This window comes from Cavia porcellus, unplaced genomic scaffold (assembly GCF_034190915.1).
Source record: "Cavia porcellus strain 051 isolate PalLab524CR breed Dunkin Hartley unplaced genomic scaffold, mCavPor4.1 scaffold_2, whole genome shotgun sequence".
In the NCBI taxonomy this organism is placed as follows: Eukaryota; Metazoa; Chordata; class Mammalia; order Rodentia; family Caviidae; genus Cavia; species Cavia porcellus.
In genome coordinates this window covers 95433092-95456422 of record NW_026947485.1, presented here as the reverse complement: position 1 = coordinate 95456422, position 23331 = coordinate 95433092, and the positions used below count along the sequence as shown (strand labels likewise).

Below are 23331 nucleotides of genomic sequence, written 5' to 3'. Positions count from 1 at the left end.
GGTACAAAGACCATTTTGTTAGGACCAATGTCCTCTATTCAACTTACTCTTTCTTCTACTTGCTCCCACTTACGATTAAAAAATAAAAATAAAACCCACACAACAGTTTTGCCACAATTTCAAAAGACTAATTTTAAGTTAAAATCTAGTATTATTTTTTACATTAAAATCTACAGTAGAAAAGGACACTTTAAAAACAGTGAATTTCTGCTTAGAAATAAACCACATACATTTCTTAATAATCAACAGGAGACCAGAAACTACCATATTTATACTGTAATTTACATAAATAAAGTATACTTTAAATTTTGACTTTCTAAACTCTAGTCATTGGATACTTCCCTCCCTTTAAGGTTGGTTTCTCTCTTAGTCCTCTTTAAAAAAAATAAATAAATAGATAAAGAATATTGAGGGTAGCCACCAACCCATCTTCATACATAAGGAAAGCAAAGAAAAAGACAGAATAGGGCATTAAAATAGAAAGTTACTATAGTTAGCAAGTAGTTAAATAATCACCATTCCTTTTTCTACTATCCTCTAACCACCTTTATGTTGAAACCACAGTCTCAAAATCTAATTTGGGATTTCTAATGATTTTAAATTTACATACCACATAGTACTCGGCAGGCTACTACATTACATAACTGACCAAAATGTATAAACTGCATATGTATCAAAATAGAAACTAATTTTTCAAGGTATCTACATGAAAATTAGTAGTAATTTCACATTCTAATACATTGAAGTATATAAAATGCATATGAAATTAAAAAATGACAAAATTATATAAAAATAAACAAAATGGATCTTCCTAAAAGTATGGGAAATTCTTAACTGCTATCTTACAAGCTAAATTTATCTGTTCAAAAGTAACTTTTTAGTAAGTGCTATCAATTTTGTATTCACATTAATATAAACATTTTCTTAGTGAAATAAGGATTTTTGTGTCTTACACGTATAATACTTTAATGTGAATTATAAAAACACAAAATTATCTTCAAGTTTACTTAAAAACTAAAAATTTCAACATGTAAACTAAAGCTTTAAGACCAGAAGAGCTAAGTAAAAATGCACACTTTAATGTATCACCCAACCCCTAATCAGTTTTAAGTAGGACTTTTTATCACATGAATAAATTACAAAAAGCTACTCCCCAAAATTCAGTAACCCCCGAAATGGTAAAATGCCTGAGACCATGCACTACTTTTTTCTAAAAGCACTTAACTAGCACTGCCACTTACAGCAAGTTGTAAAAAAACTTACTACATATTTCTAAAGAAATTTTCCAAACAGGGAATATTTCTTAAAAGAGGTAAAAATAATCAGTTAAACTCCTTTAAGAATACATATTTCTGAATCAGTTAAAAATAATGCTTTCCTTAAACTGTATAAATCCAAAATAACTTCTGCTTTATGTACAGATCGGATGCAGGGTGTGGGTGTCTTCTGTCACATGCTAACAAGCTGTTCTCTATCAGACAAAAAATTCAATCTAACTACAATACAAGCTTTAGCTATAGTAACTATTGAGTTGTCACATAAACACTGAATCATTCATTTTAGATGGAAACTAACAAATAATTAACATGCTGACTCTTGGTGCACCCTTCTTTGAGAGTTTAACTTTTACGGACAGTTGATAAGAGCACTTAACTAAAAATAAAGTTCAGTTGGCACAACCCTGCCCAGTAACTCTTTCCTGAACCTTTCCAGGCAGCCTACAATGTGTTTCTCTGTAAGTCTAAAAGCAAGAGGAGGTACAAGGCTCAGTCAGGGAACAGACCTAAACACTGTCATCATCAGCAATACACTCTAAAAGCTTGGTTCTACTTTCACAAAAGTATCAGAAGAGAGCTTTTTGTTCACAGGCTAGCTTGAGCTCCCAGCTACATAGCTTGTCAGTTTTAAAACTGTACAAGTCAATCTTTCTATGCCTTATTTTCCCAGCAAGTTTAGATAAAGCCTTTAGTTCTAAGACCTGATAAGAGAAGAATCACTAATATTAATATTCATCAGAAAATTAATCAGAAGAAAGCCCAGCTTGGAAGGAAGAAGCTAAAGCACTGAAGGAGGGGAAGGGTATCAAGCTCTGGAACTCAAGGCAAAAACACAAGTGAAAAAGATGTTTAGAGGTCAAGACCTACTCCCGAAAGCCAAATGGGCAGGCTCCTCTGGCTTCCATCACTCTCGATGCCCAATCCCTAATTCCTGAACATCATTTCTAAGCCCTTCATTTCCCCTCACCTTCAACTGTCATTTGATCAAGGCTTACAAGACAGGGATGCCTATTTCTATTGCCTGGGTAGAAACCTACTTCTGAAAATAAAGCATACCTCCAAGGTAGAACTCTGAGTGCTACATGCACTTTCCCCTGAACATTCCTATAAACACTGGCTAAAAGCTACAGTGATATACAGTACATCCTTATTACATACTGGGTAAAAAAGTGATCCACAGGCTGATCGAAGGGCTAATAGTCATCGTGTACAAGAAAATGTTTTCATATGCTCACCGTGTCTTTTAAACCAACCTTGAGTATAACACCTGTTGGTAAGCTGCTGACATGTATTCAGTAGATACATTTTTCAAAATGTAAAGATTACTTCCATATATTGAAGAATTCTTAAAAACATATAAATACTTACTGTAATTTTTATAGCTTTGTTCAAGACATTCACCCATTCTACTAGGTCTTGCTGGTCATTGGCTTGTAGGAAGTATTTCCTCATTCCTGCATTCATAACTGGTTAAGATAAAAAATAAACCCATGAAACTTTGTACTTGTTACCTCAAAATTTGTAGCAGCTCAAAAATCTTGCTAGATTCAAAATTATGATTTTCTTGGATTTGATAAAATATATTAGGTCATATAAAGTACTCAATGACATAGTTAAAACTTTTATAGTGACATTTTTCATTAAATAGATAAACCACAATATATCAAGTCAATCCTTCAAGGACAGACATTTAGGCTATTTCCAATTACCAAAATCAGATAAAACATTAGAGGTTTATGGGATAATTATCTTGACAGAAACTTAGGTAATAGGGAATTCATATTTACAATTTTTACATTATTTGCAAATCATCTTCCCAAAAGGTTGGATCCATCACATTCTTTCCAATAGGCTCACAAAACTCTCTTTTATGCTGCACTCTGCCAGTCCAGGCCAGCAGCACCCATGCTAGCTAGAAACTTCTCTTGCTTTCTGTCACACACCTCTGCTACACTGGTACTGGAAGTCTGCAAATGTTAGTACTTCTCAGGCTTCTCTGCCAGTTGGGTTACATTCTGCCAGGGGGAGGTACTGGTGGCAACCTGAACGGTGGGAGTGGAAAGGATGAGGGAGATTTGTAGGTTCTTGCCGACCTCCCTCCAATCATAGCATGCAGCCAGCTACCATTTCAAAACTTTCCAAAGCTCCTTCACCAGCCTTGTGGGGCCCCCACGGATACCAATGACCAGTTTACTGGTGGCTATTCCTCCATAGACCTGAGGAGTACACTGTCTCTTCACTTTTGCCTCTTTAGCCCTACAGTAGAAACGGCTTCATGCAGTTGCCAGTAATTTATAGGTTACTTCAATATTCCACCTTCCAATATTTGGAAAAATAGTTCTCTAAAATAAGTCCCTTGATACAAAAATACTTTATATAGTGTCTTCCTGACCAAACACTAACTAATACAGCATTCTTTGACAACGCAACTACTGAATATATCTTAACTTTGAATTTCTTTGATTACCAAGACAAATTAGTTTTGTATGTGTATTAGTTATCTCTGTTCGTTTTGTGAGCTTGATTTTCTTTATTGATATTTCTGTTTGTGTGTCTTTTAATAATTCATAGGGACGCTTTTATTTAACCACTTTCCTTAGTTTGTTATTTGTCATTTTATTTTCTTCATGGTATGTATGATTAAACAGACATATTCTATTAATTTTTCCTTTAATATCTCTAGATTTCATACATTGGGAAAACTTTAACTTAGTATTATAAAAATAAACACTTTATTTTTCTATTCTTTGAGTTTTATCTAAACTTTTAAGAATTTGGAGCTTTATAAACAATTTTCACACATCTCTTAGGGAAGTAAATTATATAAAGCAAAGCACACCTGTGCATATATTTATTTACAAACTTATTGATGCTGTTGAATAAAAACTATTTATTTTACAACCTGCACATTTGTTAAAAAAAAAAAAACAACAAAAAAACCCTAAGTATTATTATAAGAACTAAGGCATCTGAATGCTCCCTGTTGTGGTTTGTTTAAATGTCCCCCAAAAGCCTCATGCATCATGAGAGGCAGGTTTTTTTAGGGTGGGTGAATATCGTGTTTGTGATTGGTTTGTTGCCTAGCATTAGGATTGGTGGTGTGAGTCCTGCACCCATCCAGGGGCAGGTAACTCATGCACAATATAAAGGAGGGAACAAGGCATACTTTCTCACTTGCCTTTGTGGCTTGTAGCTGTTAAAAAAATGGTTGTCCCTTAGCTACCCCACCCTGCTGAATATCGACCCAGCTGAGTATGGACTGAAACTGCTAAAAACTGTAAGCTAAATAAACCTTTCCTTCCTTGATTTTGAATGTTGGGCATTTTGTCCCAGCAATGAGAGTAAACTGACCAATACACTTCCCTGTTGCAATCATTCAAATATAAAAATAATCCAAAATGCTCTACAGCAAAACTTTAAATGATACCAGCACCCAGCTGAATATGACTAAGAAAAGGAGGAAATGAAAACCCTCAAGAAAAAAAAAAAAAGTTATTTCTCAAACACACAAGATTTTGAAATTGGGACAGAGACCAAAGTATTCAAAACCAGGTCTTCCTTGGTTGAGATGAGGGTCTCAAAAAGGAAGTAAAGCACATTGTGTGAAGTACCACTGGAAAACTAATCTACAAAATAAAGAACTTTAACACACTGTAAATTATTCTTTTGTGTTTCCAGAGATTAGAGAAATTATAAATACCATAAACATTTTAAAATAAAATAGCAACTCAGTATGACACTGCGTACATCAATAACACCCTTCTGTTTTTAACTCCTGATAATCAATATGGTAATTGTTTGGAGTCTTTTTTCAGCTCTCCTCATAACAGCTTTTTCCTCTCAATGTTGTTCTGGGCATTTCCTCAGCATACTGAAGAGTTTAAAAATCTAAGCATTTATTAATAAACTATACTTGGTAAAAAGTAAATGTGTACTACATACACTTCTGAATGAGTACTACTTATAGCACATGTGAAAAGAAGGAAGAGAGGTTAGTATACCTCTGAAAAGCTTCCTGGCACACCTTGCAGCCTGAATAAAAACTCACATGCTTTTATCATTTCAGGGCGAAAAGATCACATCAAGGTGCTATAGAAAAAACAAAATCAGAGCCTGGAATCAGTCACACCAGATTATCTTATCCTAAAGGTATCTTATAAACACATCACCTGACCTCTCAAGCTATTTCCTCATATATGAAATGTGATTGCTATTCACTCCTTCCTTCAGTGGTGGATATGAAGTCTGTAAAGAAATCAGTACAAGCTGGCATGTTGGTACACAAACATCTGTAATTCCAGTGCTCTTAAAAGGCTGAGGCAGGAAGATCCCAAGTTAAAGAACAATCTGGGCAACTTAGGAAGACCCTATCTCAAAACAAACAATTTTTAAAAGAGTTAAGGTTGTAGCTTAGTATAAAGGCCCTGGGTTCAAATCTCAGTATTACAAAATTAATTAAAATTTCAAAAAGAAACTACCACAGTGCTGTGGGCAGAATATTCCCCTTCATCATCATCATCTGGAGATTTCTAAGGAATATAGATGCTTTGTGGAAAACAAAGAAAATTGCTGAAAGGCGATGCATTTGCAATGTCAAGGGCAGACAGGGAAAGGAAGAAAAAAAATTGAAAAAAAAAAAAACAACAACAAAAAACCAGAACTAGGATAACTCCAAGTCACCACGTTTTTTTAGGCAAGGGTTTCACTGTGAACAGGGACATGGCCCCAGAAGTTTGTGTGCTTTCTTAGCACACCAAGTACCATCACACCCAGCACTGTTTTCAGTATTCAGATGGGTATTATGTTAAATCTGTAGATTGTTTTTATTCATGGCCACTGTAACAATGTTAATTCTGCTGATTTATGAACATGGAGATCTTTTATCCTACTCCTATCATATTTCATCCTACATTTATAGCATTTATAGCATTCTGGGTCAAGTGAAATATTATACCGTGTTCTCATCTGCCTTACTCACCTGATCTGACACCATGAGACTGCTGCCTCTTCCCCAAAGTGAAAATGCCCATAAAAGGTAAATGTTCTGAGTCAATTCAGGACCTCAAGGCAGCCACTATAGCACATCTGAAGACACTCAATTTCAGAGATGCTTCAGAAAGTGACAAAAAGGATAGGATAAGCGTGTTCAAAGTGAAGAGTATTTTGAGACAGATTAACAGTAATGTGTGTTTCACTGTAATAATTTTGTACAATTTTTACCATTCACTGTATTTTTTACCACACCTCCTATGATTGTCACCAGATGATACTCTTAACATACTGCTCACCACAAAAACTGTTTCTCACAAGCAAAGAACTTTAGCATTTATTCTGCTCTCTTATACTTCAGTATAAAATAGTCACCTTTATATCAGTTACCACTTTTAATATCTGTCTCTTCTGACACTGATGTCTACTAACATCTTCTCTAAGAGGGTATAACAAGTCCCATATTCAGCTATCACTAAAAGACCTCCAACCTATCCATTATTGACCTTGGAGTTCTATCTAGCCCTCAATCACTGCCACTACAAGTCCAATTAAAAATTTATTTTAATCATATTAAAACTAATCATTAGACCTTGTATTATTCCATACTAAACAAAAATAAAAGGATTTAGTCTTCAGCTTATAATGAGAAATCTGCAGTCTGGAAGTAGGAATAGATAAGGTATATTATCGTGGTGAACAAATATTTAGTGAACGCCTAGTTTATGCCAGGTACTGTGCTTACTACGAAGTTAATAAAAAGCAGTTCCTGCCCTTAAGCTAATCTCACAGACTGGCCTTCTCACAGGCAGATATAATTGTAAGGTTTTGATTATATTTATCATGATTAGTAGGTAGAGATGAGCACAATCTATTTAAGAAGAGTTTCCCAACCCAATGAGTCAGGGGAGTCACAGTGTATGAGGAGACTCTTAAGTTGGAATTCATGTAAACACCTGACCATCCTTTACCAGCTGGGAGAAAAGGTGGGAGAACTATATGCACAGAGGTGTGCAGAGGAGAAGAGCACAGTGTGTATGCAACTGAACACTTAGTTATGACATGATTTGGTTGGGATATAGAAGTGAGGCTTTGGGGTTGGGAATGTGGAAAAATGTTTTATTTCCTCATCTAGACAGCAGTAGCAAGGAATTCACCTTAGAATAAATCCCTGAGCTACACTTTGTTTTCTGTACACTAATTGTTCTCTAATATGATGTAATTGTGTCAGTCTAATTTAAAATAACTATCATAGTACTAATCTTTTACAATAACTTTTTCTTGGTGGCATGATAAATAATGCTAATATTTTAGTATTTTAATAAATACTAGTATTTAGTATTTTAGTATTTATTAAATGTAGTAACTATAATATGAAAGTCAGCAAAAAGAAGAGGAAACCCAGTTTTACAACTCATCAGTAAGGTCAAATCTGTGTAAATTATGCCTGAATGATCACCAAGCAGTATTACGCCACAAAGCTAATGAAGAGGGAGGACTGATGAAACTACCAATTTGGAACTTTTAGTGGTGGCAAATTCAACTTCAATGGGAAAATAAATAAAAGCCAAGACCAAAGGACTAATTCTTAGGAAATATCTACATTCAGGGTTAAGAATGGAAAAGAAAACCCAACAATGAATTATGAAGAAAATCTGCTCAAAAGAAAAAATAACAGCTAGCATAAAATATAACTACTTACCAAAACAGAACTCGGCTTTTGGTCTTAGTTTAGTTGCATCGCTAACCTAACAAGAAAAAGAAATGAATTGCTCAATTCTTCATATGATACTATAACCAAATTTAAGTACTGTATAAGTGTCCATGTGTATGATTTCCCACTGATCTACATGACTATATAATCACTGGAAAATCAAACTTTAAGACATTCCTGCCGACTGGAACCACTGGTGGCACATGAATGACTCCCACTGAGCAGCTTACACTACTGCTGGTATAAACAAATCTCATCACTCTCATCAGTCATTTTACTACTAAAATTAACAAAATGTTTGTAAAGTAAATGGGCCAAATCTAGCTGGTTCTTTGATGTGAATAATTACTGCCTAAATATAAATACTATTCACACCAATTGAAAAGTTATTATAATAATTAACAAATTTATCAAATTAAAAGAAACTTCTTTATATTCAGGAATTTCTTTAAAATATTTTGTACATAAATGCAGCTGATTTGTGCAGAGTACGCAAAATATCATAATGCATTTGGCTTTTTTGGAAGTGACCACAAGACCCACTTTTTCAGATAGTCATGAATGTACTACAGTGATTCAAGTCAGCATAAGTCAAATTCAAATCAGCCACCAAATAGCAAGACAAATGAACTGTGGCCCTGTCATCAATGAGTTAAAAGCAACTGTAAAAAACAGTAAACTACATATAGGATCTGGGTCTAATTCTAATATAGTTAAGAGTAATGACACTCTTATATTTTCTTTGAACAAACTACTTTTTCTCCAAAGGAAATGTGAGAAGTTCAAAGTAAACCAATAGACTTTATGTCACACATACAAATATTTTTAATTTAACATAATCTTCAAAATGCACTCAATGAATACAGAAATGACAAAATGTTTCCAATTGCTTATTTCTAAATAAGCTATGAACTGCATGTAAGAAGTGAAGGAGAGACTCTATATTCAAAGTAAAAAAAAATCCAAGTCTTAATCTGCTATGAGAAATCAACATGATACGCAATTCCCTCTTAATACTTAAGACTACCCCATGGATCATTTTATTGAATGCAGTACAAGATTCATTTCAAAAGGTGAAGCAACTCACTGTACCTGGTTTCTGTTGTCTCTTTAAATAAGGAGCTTTTAGAAACCCATTTGTGTCTATCACTATATTGTTGTCCTATGATATAACCTATAATTGTGGCATCTGTTTTGTACCTCCAAAAGGGATTCTAAGTCTGAGGTTCTCAACTGATCCCAACTACAAATTTACAGCTGAGTCACACTCAAGTTTGTCCCAGGAATAAATTCCAGAAGAAAAAAAAAAGAAACCTAGAATGTCTAAAGTAGAGTACAAACTGTACAACTCAAACTCCAGTGCGCTAAAGACAGAGACAGGAATTTAATAGCACTGAGAGAGAACAGGATGTACTGTATTTTAAAAGGGGAGCAGTGGAGGAGAGAAAGTAGCTGGTCAGTCTCTGCGTCTGCCTCACTGTTAATACTTTCAGAAAAAGCTCCTATTCTCAAAAAGACTAGGCAACAAACAATTGAAAAGATACAGACAAATGGGTAACCTCACTCTCAAAGGCCTATTCTAAAAAAAGAGTACTTTCCACACCACTTCGTTGAGAGTAAAAAATGCTCAGCAAAAAAAAAAAAAAAAAAAAAAAAAGTGGTATATTTCGACTGTATCATTCATGTAGTACAGGCAATCAAGTAAAATAAAAAGTTTATTTTACAATGGAATTCTACCTTTTTTACTAATAATCTCTAAAAACTGAGCCTGCAAACTATACTGAAGAATTTTTTAAGTGTTGTTATAGCCACATGACATATACAATACTTATCTTCTACAAATTTATGTAGTATGACTTCAAGAGAAAATATTTCATTTTAAATATGTACTCTTTTATTATCCAATGGCTTGTACATACATATTTTGTCAGAGAACAACTATAATAATTTTGATAAAGTTTTTATTTATGAAAATGTGTCTTCTAAACAGAGGCACATTTATAAGTTGATACTCAGTTGCAGGAATCCACCTTTGCCAATGGAATGCAGCATATGTGTAACATTATTTAACGACATCTGTTTCTATTTTTGCGTCTCATCTTTCAAGTCACCAATATACTTTCATGTATATTTGAGCACTATCTTAGTGCTCAAAACACTAACAGAAGAAAATTTAATTTATCTGACAATATAAAACCTGAATTTTTAAAAACAGAAATAGTATTATAAAATACAGAAAAGCACTAATGGGAACTAGCAGACACAGAGTAAAACGGACATGAAGATGGTCTATATTTCCTTAAAACATAAAGAAAAAAGTCAAAAACAATGGGATTTAACAGTTAGAAAAAGTCTATATAAATATACAGACTTTATTAGATATAGTCTAACTATAAACTAATTCCTCCCTTTCTGATGTTCACAACCTGATCATAACAGTATTAGCTTCTGCAACTTGCCACACCCTGTAACATCAATTCATACTCTTCCCAATTTTATCAATTTAAGGAACTTCCTAACCATAGCTTTCAGCATGTGTGAACTTGAGCATCATGAAATGATACAGGAGATTGTTAGCTGCCTCTTCTGTCCACAATTCCATTGGGGGAGAAGGGGATTTTAAGTCACACATGAAAAGTAAGACAATATATAACAGCTACCTTTGAAATGTAGGTAAGTTTAATGGCTCCAACACGTGCTGATCCAGAGGGTAGGTTCTGGAAACAAAGTAATAAATCATTATATATGAATTACAAATTCATCTTATAGCAATGTTTTACATACACTAAAAATGATAAGAAACTAGATTTCTTAATATCACAATTTACTCATCAATTTTTTCAGCTTCAGCATTTACTAAGTCTGAGATTATGACAGTCTGGTTAACAATGCTCTATTCCATCATAATGCATTCTATAATTAAGAGGCCACTCTTATCAGTATAGCTAATATTCTTTTTCATGAGCCTAAAGAGCCATGAACAAAATCAGATTTTGTTTCTGAAAGGAGTGGGAAAAACACCTAGAAGCATAAGACAAATACAACTGTAAGGAATTTGAAAAGACCATATGTAGTCTTTTAAATAAAGTTTGATCTATTAGAAACTGTTTTGTTTTGGTTAGGGACAGGATCTTGTTATGTAGTTCAGGCTGGCTTTAATCACACTATACAGCCCAAACCGGGCTCAAACTCACAATGATCCAGGCATGTACCCAGTCTATTAAAAATTCTTAACCAAATATATCTTTTGAAAAACTGTACTAGAATTTTTCCCTCATTTAAATGGTTTAGTACCCATAATAGCATTAATTAATTAATAGGTAAGTTATCTATCTACATTTTGAAAAATATTCTCTCTAAGTCATATGTAGAGAATGTATGAACTTTAACTTTACACACAAAATATTTTAGCCTAATGTTCGCATCATAAAAGAATTAAGGGAAAAGAATTATAAAGAGAGAGTTATTTCTGATGGAAGATATTAGGAAAAACTCTGAAGAAAAAAAAAGACTATTCCAAGCTGAGTTGACAAGCTTTTCTGCAAGCAATTGACAATGCCCAGGAGCTCAAAATGAGAAAGTGGCTGGTTGTATTGGTGTACAATAGAAAATGGTGCTTTAGGAACCTGAACTGAGAATCTAATCATAGAAGAGTTAAATGAAAAACAAAGGAAGAATTGGTATTTAAAACCAATGAATATTTATGTAGATCCATAATCAAAATCATGCTTTAATTAATACATCTTAAAACACAATACACTAGATGGATTTATAAAAGGGAAAGATAATGATAGTAAAACCAAATAAACAAGTCGGAGAAAAATTACAAGGAATATAACTGAAAAGACTGACAGATTTCAAAAGTAAAATTAAAACAGCACTGTAAACTACTTCTGCTGGAAACTAAGCAGGGTCAACTTTTTAAATGACTTTACAATAATGCACACTAAAAGAAAACCTATAATCTTGTCTTAATGAATAATTAGAAAGTACTTTATTCAGACCTCCAAAAGCTTACTAGATGGACTGGGGATTTAGCTCAGCGGGCATAAGTGCCTGCCTTGCAAGCAGGCAGTCGTGAGTTCGATCCCCAGTACCGATAAAAAGGAAAAAGACTTAAAAAAAAAAGGCTTACTAGATACCTAGACATACTTAGATACCTAGAGTTAAGATTCTGAAACATGACCTCGTTATTGTTAGCGGGAAAAAAATCTTCAAAAAATTCAACCCTATGTATTATAAAACAGCATGATCTTCTCTGTGTTGTGTTCCACACTGTATACTACATGGAAGTTTCCCAGTGTAACATGAATAAAAAATACATACATATATATAAATTAGGATTACACATTTTTAATGTGTAACTTGAAAAGGTTATTTACATATATATATATATATATATATATATATATAAAATGTTTTATGTGTAAGATTTTTGGTATTTTTAAGATATGTTTTTTTGGTGTTTTTAAAAAATGTTAGATAAATGCAGCCTGAGCTACATGAGACCGTCTCAAAAAACAAAACAAAACAAAAAAATCTTGGATAAGTAAATGAAATGTGAAAATGTCCACAAGCATCCTTAACTCGTTGGGAATACAGCTCAGTGGCACAGTACCTTCCTGGAAAGCACAAGGTCATGAATTGGATTACCAGTTCCTTAACTTTCACCACACTGGGTTTCTTAAACATTGTTTAAGAAAAAAAAGTTCCGGGGCTGGGGATTTAGCTCAGCAGCATAAGCACCTGCCTTGCAAGCAGGCAGTCGTGAGTTCGATCCCTGGTACCGATAAAAACGAAAAAGACAAAAAAAAAAAAAAGAAAAAAAAGAAAAAAAAGTTCCTTAACTATCACCACACTGGGTTTCTTAAACATTGTTACCCTTCTATTCAATATAATTTTTGGGGGACTTCCGGGAGAACATGGTGGATAGATAGCAGCAGCTATGGAGGCTCTCTGAGATACCCCACTTAAAATCCAGGACTGATGTGGGATAAGAAGTCCTAAGCAAGGGGAGATATACCCTGCCGATCCAGGAACGAACTAAACTAAGAGAAACTAACTGGAAGCGCAATCCCAGTGCTATAACAGGAACAGATAAGGTCTCAGCACGGAAGCTGGAGCCCACTCCACTGGAAGCCGCAATTTGAATTTCCTGCAGCTGCTGCTGTGTCCCAATTGGCACAGCAAAGAGTGAGGCGTGAAAGCTCTGAGAGTGGGAAGCAGCGAATGGAGTTGAGAGCGGGACTGGCCGGGAGCCCTGCATCGACCTGCAGTGAGTGAGCAGATCAGGAACCCTTCCATAGAGTAGGAGGCTTCAACAAAGGACATAACGGGACTGGGCAGACTAGCCGGAAAAGGCTGCAGTGTCTGTAGTCGCATATTCCCCTCTTAAGCGGGATTGGTGGGGAGTGCCTGGCCTGGGTGTTGTCACTGACTTAAGACCCAGTAGGCTAGCTGAAACCAGGTCCCAGCACCTGGAGATGCACCCTAGCAGTGAAGCCTTCGGTAGGTTGACCTGGAGGGGCAGGCCCAGCAGAGGCTGCCCAGGTCTGTGTCTCCCTAGTACACTGCAGTGGGCAGGAACACCTAGCTGGCGCAATTCAAACTAATTGTAACCAACAAAGAAAGAAACTGGGCTTCCTATATACGCTTGTATGGAAGAAACAAAAAATATGGGAAGAGGGAGCAACAAGAAAGGGTCCTCAGCCCCCAATCCTGAGAAACATGCAATATCAGACCCGGCACCAACAGACATAAAGCGGTATCTCCAGAGCCTCATAGACCAGTTCAAAAATGAAGTTATTAATGACCTAAAGCAAGATATAAGTAGAATAGTTAGAGAAATGCTAAGCACTGCCCAAGAAAAAAACAGATGGTAGAATGGAAGAACAGAAAAAAAGGGGAGAATTGTTTGATGGAGAAAATAGAGAAAACATAGAATACGTGAAGCAGGTTCAAAGACATTACCAGGAAACTAAAAACTCTATCGAAAGCTGCCATAACAGCTTGACAGAAACTAAGTAAGGATAGATTATCTGAACTGGAGGGCAGATTTGTAATGTGGGAGCATGAAATGAAAAACTTCTTAAAAATAACAAGAAAACAAACAACAATAATACAAAGGCTAGAAGATGATAAGGGGATCTATAACTTAAGAATTAAGAACATAAAAGAAGAAGTAGGGACACAAACAAATGGACTACAAAAGCTATTAGCAGAAATAATCCAGGAGAATTTCCCTAATTTAGCAAAAGGTAAAGATACTCAGATGTATGAGGCATACAGGATCCCAGCCACCTACAACCCAAACAGAGCTACACCCAGGCATATAATAATCAAAATTCCAGAAATCCAATATAAGAACAGAATATTAAAGCCGTCAGAGACAAGAAACAGATCATTTACAAGGGAACACCCATCAGAATTACAGCAGACTTCTCACCACAAACGATCAAATCACAAAGAGTGTGGGGGAAAATAATTCAAGCTTTGAAAGATAATAACCTCCAGCCAACATTGATATATCCTGCACAACTGTCCTTGGAAATTGATGGAAAAACAAAGTGCTTCCAGGATAAAGAGGAACTAGGGGAATTTGCAACCACCAATTCAACTCTACAGAGAATACTGCAGGATATTCTAAACAAGGAAAATATCAAGATTCCAGAAATAGTGGCAGAGAGGCCACAATGAATGGAGCAGAAAGAGAAATGAAAGACAAACTGACAACAAATGACAGAAAAAGAGCTCAACAGAACTGAGGCAGAGAAGATTGGATGGTAGGAACAGCTATTTTGGAGAAAACAAGACATCATAATAGCTAGTCCTGATTTAGTATCATCTTGTTTTGAAGTACCATCAAGCTTTTATTGTTCTGTCTCCATTGGTCTTAACAGGTTGTATCTTACTGGATTTTATTATATGTGATAATATAAGCAAAAACTTTTACAGACAAGATTATACAGAAACCATTGTTCATTTTCTGTTAGTTGGTTCTAAATTCCCTGTAATAATGTCATTCTCTTGAATGGTTTTACATTGTCTGGATATGTTTGGTGCTACAGTATACGAAGTTATACTCAAAGATTTCAAGGAAAGAGACACTATGGTAACTACTTTTAAGTCAGGATATCTTGTGATGAAACACTATTTTGCTTAAATGGTTATGTTTTGACCTGCGCTGTTTTGTTGTTATGCCCTCTTTTATCTCAATCTCCTTTTTTTAATTATTTACTTTTTTATTTTTATCTTTTTAATTAAGGGAAAAATAAATAAAAAATAGCAGGATACATTATAGTAACCTACTTTGATTTCCTATCAACTTGATTTGAAACCCTGTATTGCCCTCACCATCTTGTTTTGACTGATTTTCCCCTATTCTGCTTAGCTTGATAGTACCAAGTTCGAAAGTATAGGCAACAACTGTGAAGACAGTAAGATTCATTATGACGCCCATTCCGGTTGACTATTATCTTCTTTTAAAGTCCTGTAATGTCTCCAGTGTTTTGGTTTTATTCTTTACTGTTTTGTTCAATTTTATTATAACTGATGATATAGGCAATTCTTCTTAAGATAGCAAGAGGCAGTATGGTAACCATTGTTGATCACTTTGTATTTTGTTTTTACATTATCTATTATGTCCATCCTTTTGATTTGACTAACTCTGTTCTGATATGTCGCATTTGGTTTTACTCTCTTCAAAAAAAGTAATAAGAACTGTGGGAGTAATAACACCCAAAATGTGTAATTGTCATTGTACAAAAGAAAAGAAAGTGCTCTAAAGGTTATAACTGCATATATGTTTAAGTGTATAAGATAGATAACCATATTACTGAGTTTTGTTAGATCATTGAACAAAACTGTTTGCAGTCTCACTGTTTGAAAGTCCACTTTATATGCTTTAATTTTGTAACTTGAACAACTATTTCTAAGATGAGATTATGTAATCTATTAACTAGTGATTTCTTACTGTTTATTTTTTACATTTTGTATTACTTGTACCCTTTTTGGTTTTTTTTCCTTTTCTCCTTAAATAAAATTTTTTTAAAAAGGTAATTTTTTTCTTTTTAAGTCTCCCATAAGTCTATTATTCTAACTAGCTGAATAGAGCTTTAGGTTTTCACATGAAGAAGAAAAGTGAGAAAGCAAGGCATGACATAGAATTATAGATTAAACAGCAGCACAGTAGAAAACAAGTGACTGGAACATAAAAACTATCATAAATACCCATTTTATACGAATGAGAATAATTGCTGTCAAGTTCAATAAGAAAACAAATTTGAGTTTCAAAGTAAGTTATTTAAAAAAGAATAAGAATAAAGTATATAAAATTTATGATAAAGAGAAATGTTATTTCATTTATTTATGAGTTCCTGAACTCATTTCCTGAACACTTTTTTTTTTTGGAGACAATACCTCACTTCAATACATACTTCAAGCTGGCCCTGAACTCACTGTATAGCCCAGGCTGCCCTTTCTCTCTCTCTCTCTCTCTCTCTCTCTCTCTCTCTCTCTTTTTTTTTTTTTTTTTTTTTTTTGGTGAGACAGGGTCTTGCTATCTAGCTGAGGCTGACCTTGAACTTGCTATGTAACCCAGGCTGGCCAGGAAATCAGCGATCCTCCTACCTCAGCCCCCAAAGGGCTGGAATTACACGAATATCTCACTGTCACCATGCCTGACAGGCTGCCCTTGAACTTGCAGTATTCCTTCTACTTCAATACAAATGCTGGAATTATAAGCGTGTACCACCAAGCCCAGGTCAAATACTTTTTCAAGCCTCTTCAAATTCATTTCCTAATGAGGCTACTTAATTAATTCTTCATATTATCAATCTCTTCAAAAAAAATGGAAAGCCCCACATTGATTTGCTTCAACATATTTAAATGGATTTTTAAACCAATGGTTAGTGGCCAAAATAAATAGCAGTAGTGAAAACAGGAAGTGGTTCCCTAAGGACAAGTAAACCAAACTAATTTTGTTTCTGTAGCAGGATTAGTGTGATCAGTATAACCATACTATTGCACTCAGATACAAGCAACAAAACTGAACCATTTGAAATAGCCATTTTTCAGTAATTTAAAATGGCTGTAAATTAACAATTTCATATGGTCTAACCTAATACAATAATCTTAGCAATATGTTTAACTGAAGTTTCTATGAAGAGCTATGTCTTGATCATTTCATTTAAAAGCAACAAAAACTGAGCATAGTGATAGTCTACAATCCACACTACTGAGTAGGCTGAAGGAGGAGGACCACAAATTCAAGCTCAGCCTAGACAATTTAGTGAGACACTGCCTCAAAATAAAAAATTTTTAGAAGGGTGGAGGACATAATTCAGTGACAGAGCATTTAGCTATCACACAAGGCCCTGAGTTCAAGTTTCAGTACCACAGAGGGGGGAAAAAAGTTGACACAAAAGTGAAGTTAATGATCAAACTAAGATTTTAATAGATTCTCATAAATTAGAAAGAAAAGATAAAATTAGTAAGAATTGAAAAAGGATTTAAAATCTTCTACTGTGTTCAGAAAAACCAATGCAATAATTAAAACGGACACACAGCTTTTAAAAAGTTCATGTAAGAAGCTTGGGGTGTAGCTCAGCGTAAAGCACACACTGAGCGTGCATGAAGCCCTAGGTTCAATCCTCAGCACTCCATCTCCCCCAAAAAAGTTCACACAAGTAAGACCTAGCTGAGTGCAACTTAACAGATACCCTCCCTACTAAAGCAAAATATTGTCCTAACATGCTGCCAGCTCTCTTGCATTGATTTTTCTTTGCCCACAGTACTCTTTGAACATTGCAGTACCACTTGCAGGTATCTTGATCAAAATTATATCCAACCCTCTAGTCAATTTCAAATGTTACCACTTCCATAAAGATATCAACCCCCTATAGTAGCTATAACTACTATACCCTTTCCTCTGAATTCAAAGTTCAGGTTCCATTCAAAGAGGCAAATACATAGTTTTATAATAAATCTGTTCAGTGAGAAGTTCTGAAAAAAGGAAGACTTATGAGAAGAATCTATAATGCATAAAGATAGAAAAATACTCAGAGGTTTTAAGTAAAATTTAGGAAAAATCAAATAATAAATTATGCATCCCTCATGAAGAGGCCAATCAACAGACCAAACTGCCATGGCTCTAGAGGAGAACAAGGAGTTGGAATCTGGTAAACCATGATTACAGGTAATCATGAGCCAGTTTCTACCTTGGGAAAGGAACTTTTAAGGAGGTCTTGTCCCAGACAAAGACACATAGAGTCATAAAAAGGAGAATCTCTGTGTATTTTTAAAAGTAAATGTGAACTTTTAATTTCTGCTGACAAGCTGTTCCTCCCACTGACTCTGGCCAAGTAAATAAAGTTAATAATCACATGGCAACACGGCCAGGTGGCTACCTCCCAAGAAAGGTGGTTATGCCCAGAGATAAGGAAGCAAAACAGACTGTCAAGCTCTGCAAGGACAGTGATAGTAGACAGTTTCTAGCGCCCTCCAAAAAAACCTCATTAAAGTCATTGCTCAAATAATGTATCAGAGATAAGACAGTATTTCTAGTCCAAGGAGAGAAAGTATATACTCATGCATAAATTTTTATCAAATAAAGTTGTTTCACCTTCTAAAATTTCAACAAGACAGGGTTACAAGGCAAAGAAAATAGAACTAGTACAAATAAATCTAATTTTTCATTTGGGAAGACAAATAGTAAAATTTATATGTCAAATGCTTGAATAATTCAAACTTCTATATGCTTTTGAGAGGTAATCTTTGGATTTTACAAACCTGTGGATTATCCATGTACCACACAAAACTATCTTCTTTGGTATCCAGTATGAAGTACCGTCGAAGAAATTTCCCACTGTTTTCATTTTCTTCAATATCTAGAAAACCACAAATGCGATTCTGACGATCCACATAAGGCATTTCTGGGCTTGAACATTACACTGTTAAAAAAAAAAAAATTAACAGTAAGCTCCCAGGAAAAAGAAAAGTATTCCTCAATAGACTTATTCAATCTATGCTATGGTGCAGTCTGTTCAACAAGAATCCTACTTTTCAGTATTAGAAGAGGCCAGCAAATATGAACCCATACCAACATCTGAAGCATGAACAAGTATCACATTAAAAATTACATTTACTATTCCTGCTTAATAAAGGCAACTGTTAACACTGATGGAGCAAAGAGCCATTTCCCTTCAGTTGAATAATTTACTCTATATGAGTCAACAATTAGCTACTCATATTTTAATTTCCTTGTAAGTGAAGATGATCTACCTTTTAGATTGTCTTAGAATACTCTAAAATTCACAGCAGTATTTACTACTGTATGCTAGGCTCTGCACAAAGTTCTTTTCTGTGCATTATCTTATTTAGTTGTCAAAACAACTCTATGAGTAGGCATATGGGCCCCATTTCACAGATAAGGAATTTAACATAAACAGGAAGTGATTTTTCTCAGATTTCAGAATTAGTAGGAAAAAAATAAAAACTTGAATCCAGATTCCTGAAGTACAAAATGCCTATCTTAAGACTTAAACCATCCTTTCTCTCTAAAAGCCCTTTGAATTATTAAAATGAAAATGAATCAGAAAAAGTTTAGCTAACAAAACAAAAAAAGAAAGAAACAGGTACTATCTATGTTCTGATGAACAACATTCAGACATCACCAGGAGGGAACACAAAAATCTTTTCCAATCGAAAATCTAAATCCAATCAAATTAGATCAAATTAGATCTCCTACCAATTTACAGAAAATCCAGAACATAAGAAACAAAAGGATAAACAATCCATTTTCTTCAGCCAATAAATTACTATACAGAAAAGATAGAGAAAGAGAGGAGTTATAAATTGAGACAAAAGGCTTATCATAATTGGTTCTAAAATATTTAAATTTTGGTTGTATTGATTAAAGTTAGAAATCATGACCTTTGTAAATAAATTTTGATCTAGGAACTATAGATACATGATTCCTTCCTGTGACAATCCAAATCTGCAGACAGCTATTTGTATTCTGGTCATTCTATAATCAATTACACATCTTTTGGCAGGATGAATTAATACAGTTCGCTTCATTTAAGGGCTCAAAGTAAATTTAATTCACAATGAAAATGCAATTACAGTGTACTTTGATATAGTGTATATTTATATGAAAATTCTGTATGTAGTCAAAGAAATTGTGAACAACAATTTTACATGAAATTATCCATTAAATATGTATATGTTATAAATCTGGTGTTTACTCAAAGTTTAAAAAGCTGACATGCAATTAAAGCTTAAAACATTAATGCCTTACACAAATATACACGATCAGTAAAAACCATTTTGTGTGATACTGCCATAAGGATAGACATACACAAATGAAACAGAATGGAGAACCCAGAAATAACCAATATATCCATAGCCAACTAATTAACAGCATGGGTGATAACACCATTCAATGGGAGACAGAATATCTTCTTCAATCAACAATGTTGAAATGAAATATTACTCAGCTATAAAAAAGGATGATCTTGACACTTATAGGTAAATGCAGGCAACTTGAGACTATCCTCATGTGTGAAATAAATAAGACTCATTTTTAAATATCACATTGTCTCTAGTGTAAAAAATAATAAAAACTGAAGGAATAATAAGATCCAAAATGTATAATACATACTGTAAAAGTGAAAGGGAAATGCTCTAAAGGATATAACTGTATATATGTTTAAGTGTATAAGATAGATAACCATATTACCAAGTTTTTGTTGGATCATTGAACAGAATGGTTTCACTGTCATTGTTTGTCTACTTTTATGCTTTGATTTTGTAACTTGAACAACTATTTCTAAGATGACAATATGTAATTTATCAACTAGTGATTTCTTTGAGTTTTTTTTGAAATTCTGTATTACTGCTACTCTTCTTTCTGTTTTGCTTTTTTTCCAAATAAAAATAAACAAACAATGTTGACATAACTGAATAACCACATGAAAGAATGAAGGTAGACCCCTATTTCACATCACATACTAAAATTCAAAATGAATGTATAACCTAAATGTAAGAAATTAAACTACAAAACTTTTAGGAGAAAATGTAAGGGTAAAACCTCTGGATTCAATAATACACACTTAGCTATAACACCAAGAGTATGAATAGGAGAACAAATAAGGTAAATTAGATTTTATCAAAACCAAAAGCTTTTATGCATCTAAGGACACCAAGAAAGTAAAAACAAACAAACAAACAAAAAAACAGGATGGAGGGGGCATATAATTCATAAAAGTCTAGTATCTAGAATATATAACTCTTTTTTAGTAATTCTTAAAATATAAAAATAAAAATTTAAAAATGGGCAAAGGTCTTGAGGCATTTCTGTAAAGAAGATACACAAATGGCCAACAAAAACATAAAAAGATGCTCAATATCATTAGTCACTAGGAACAAGCAAGTTAAGATACCTCTTCAGCATGGTACAATGAGACACTTCTTCATACCCAACAGAATGGCTATAATTGAAGAAAAAAAATAACAAGTGCTGGCAAGGACATGGAGAAATTGGAACTGTCCTATATTATAAGTAGAAATATAAAATGATACAACTATGTAAAACAGTTTGGCAGTTCTTCAAAAGTTAAACATAGAATGACCACATGACCTAGCTTCCACTCCTGATACATACTCAGAATTGAGAACAAGTACTCAAACACTTGTATGTGAATAGCTGATAGTAACACAATTCATAATGGCCAAAAGATGAAAACAACTCAAAAATCCATCAACAGGTAAATGGATAAATAAAATAAAATAAACAATGTGCATATATGTAAATACGTATATATCCACATATATATCTAATGAGATTCTATTTAGATGTAGGAAAGAAGTACTGATTCACGTCGCCATCTGGATGAACCTCTAAAACATAATGCTAAGTGAAAAACACAACAATAAACAGCCACATACTGTATAACTCTTATCAATATGAAAGATCTGCAATAAAGGAAATAAAAAAGAGACTGATGGTTGTCAGGGCCTGGGAGCAGGGAGAAATGAAAAATAATCGCTTAACAGGTATAGGCAATGAAAATGTTTTCACACTAGACAGAGCTGCTGGTTGTAAATTTATTAAATACTATCGAATTCTAAACACTAAAAATGCTAACTTTATTTTAATTTCATCTCATAAAAAATTAACTACATGGTATCTTAACATTACTATGCAGTTTCTACAATGACTGCCCCAATGCAGTTATCTTATTAATTTAAAAAAGCAGAGCATGTATTTTATCTAGTAGGAAAAAAAAAAATCACTGTCTGGGAATGCGCACTGTGGGAAAACTCAGCTGTCATACAGGAACTCTGATTACTTTGAAAATGCCATGTTACATAATACTCAACTAAGTCCTGTACTTCAACAGGAGCTACGTGAAGAGGAGTGACAGATCCTACTCAGCTGTCCCAGCCATCCCAGAAATGATAAAGAGGCTGTGGTCTTCATTATCAGCCTACTCAAGCTCCAGAGGACTCTAGTCCCAGCTGCCATGTGACTACAACTGCATGAGAAACCCCAGGAAGGAACCACTAGATGAATCCAGTCAACCTACAACAGTAAAAGGTACCAACTTGTTTTTTTTAAGTCACACACAAAAAACCCTTCATTCATTCATATATGCATACACACACACATCCTTTATCCAGTATGCTTGGCTCCAGAAGTGTTTCAGGATTTGGAGCTTTTAGGATTTTGAAATTTACAGAGATTTTATTGGCTGAGCAACCTAATTTAAAAAAAAAAAAAAAAACCTGCAATCTGTAATACTCCACAATCTGAAACTTTTAGAGTATCAACATTACACACAGAAGTTTTAGATTTCAGATTTTAGATAACAAACTTGCATAATGCATTAGGGAACTTTGTTTAATACAGTCTTCTGGATTTTTGCAGCATTTCTATAGATCACCTGGATAGCATCTGAAAATCAAAATAACATAAGTAAACCATAGGTGAAAGAAAGAAGAGAAATTAGAAAATCTAACTGAATGAAAATGTAAAAAGTCAAAACTTGTGGGATGCAGCTAAAGAAGCATTAAGAGGATAATGTATAACTTTGAAATGCTCTAATTTAAAAATAAAGAGATCTAAAAATCAATGGTCTAAAGCTCCACTTTTACTGCTTGTTGGTGTTTTGGCCAAGACCAAGTGTAAAGTTCTACCTCAATAGGCTAGAAAAAAAAAAGTTTAAGTTTACTTAAAAAGAAAGTAAGTATTAGAAAAAAAAAAGTTTAAGTTTACTTAAAGAGAAAGTAAGTAAGTATTAGAAAAAAATTAATGAAATACAAAACAATAAAGAAAGGAAGTTAACTAAA

At 34.0% G+C, this 23331-nt stretch overlaps 1 protein-coding gene across 6 annotated transcripts in view; it reads right to left on the bottom strand.

Moving 5' to 3' along the window:
- Positions 1-23331, bottom strand: part of Plekha1 (pleckstrin homology domain containing A1) — a 68905-nt gene that overhangs the window by 27906 nt on the left and 17668 nt on the right. For 5 of the 6 annotated variants that reach the window (XM_063244879.1, XM_063244881.1, XM_063244878.1 and 2 more), the window contains exons 2-5: positions 18769-18929; positions 10641-10697; positions 7969-8014; positions 2646-2743 (exon numbers count right to left, since the gene is read on the bottom strand). In XM_063244879.1, coding sequence (XP_063100949.1) covers positions 2646-2743; positions 7969-8014; positions 10641-10697; positions 18769-18909 — 342 coding nt within the window. In that variant the 5' untranslated portion in view covers positions 18910-18929. Of the gene's footprint in view, positions 1-2645; positions 2744-7968; positions 8015-10640; positions 10698-18768; positions 18930-23331 lie in introns of those variants that run through there. The other variant, XM_063244883.1, reaches the window with a different exon arrangement.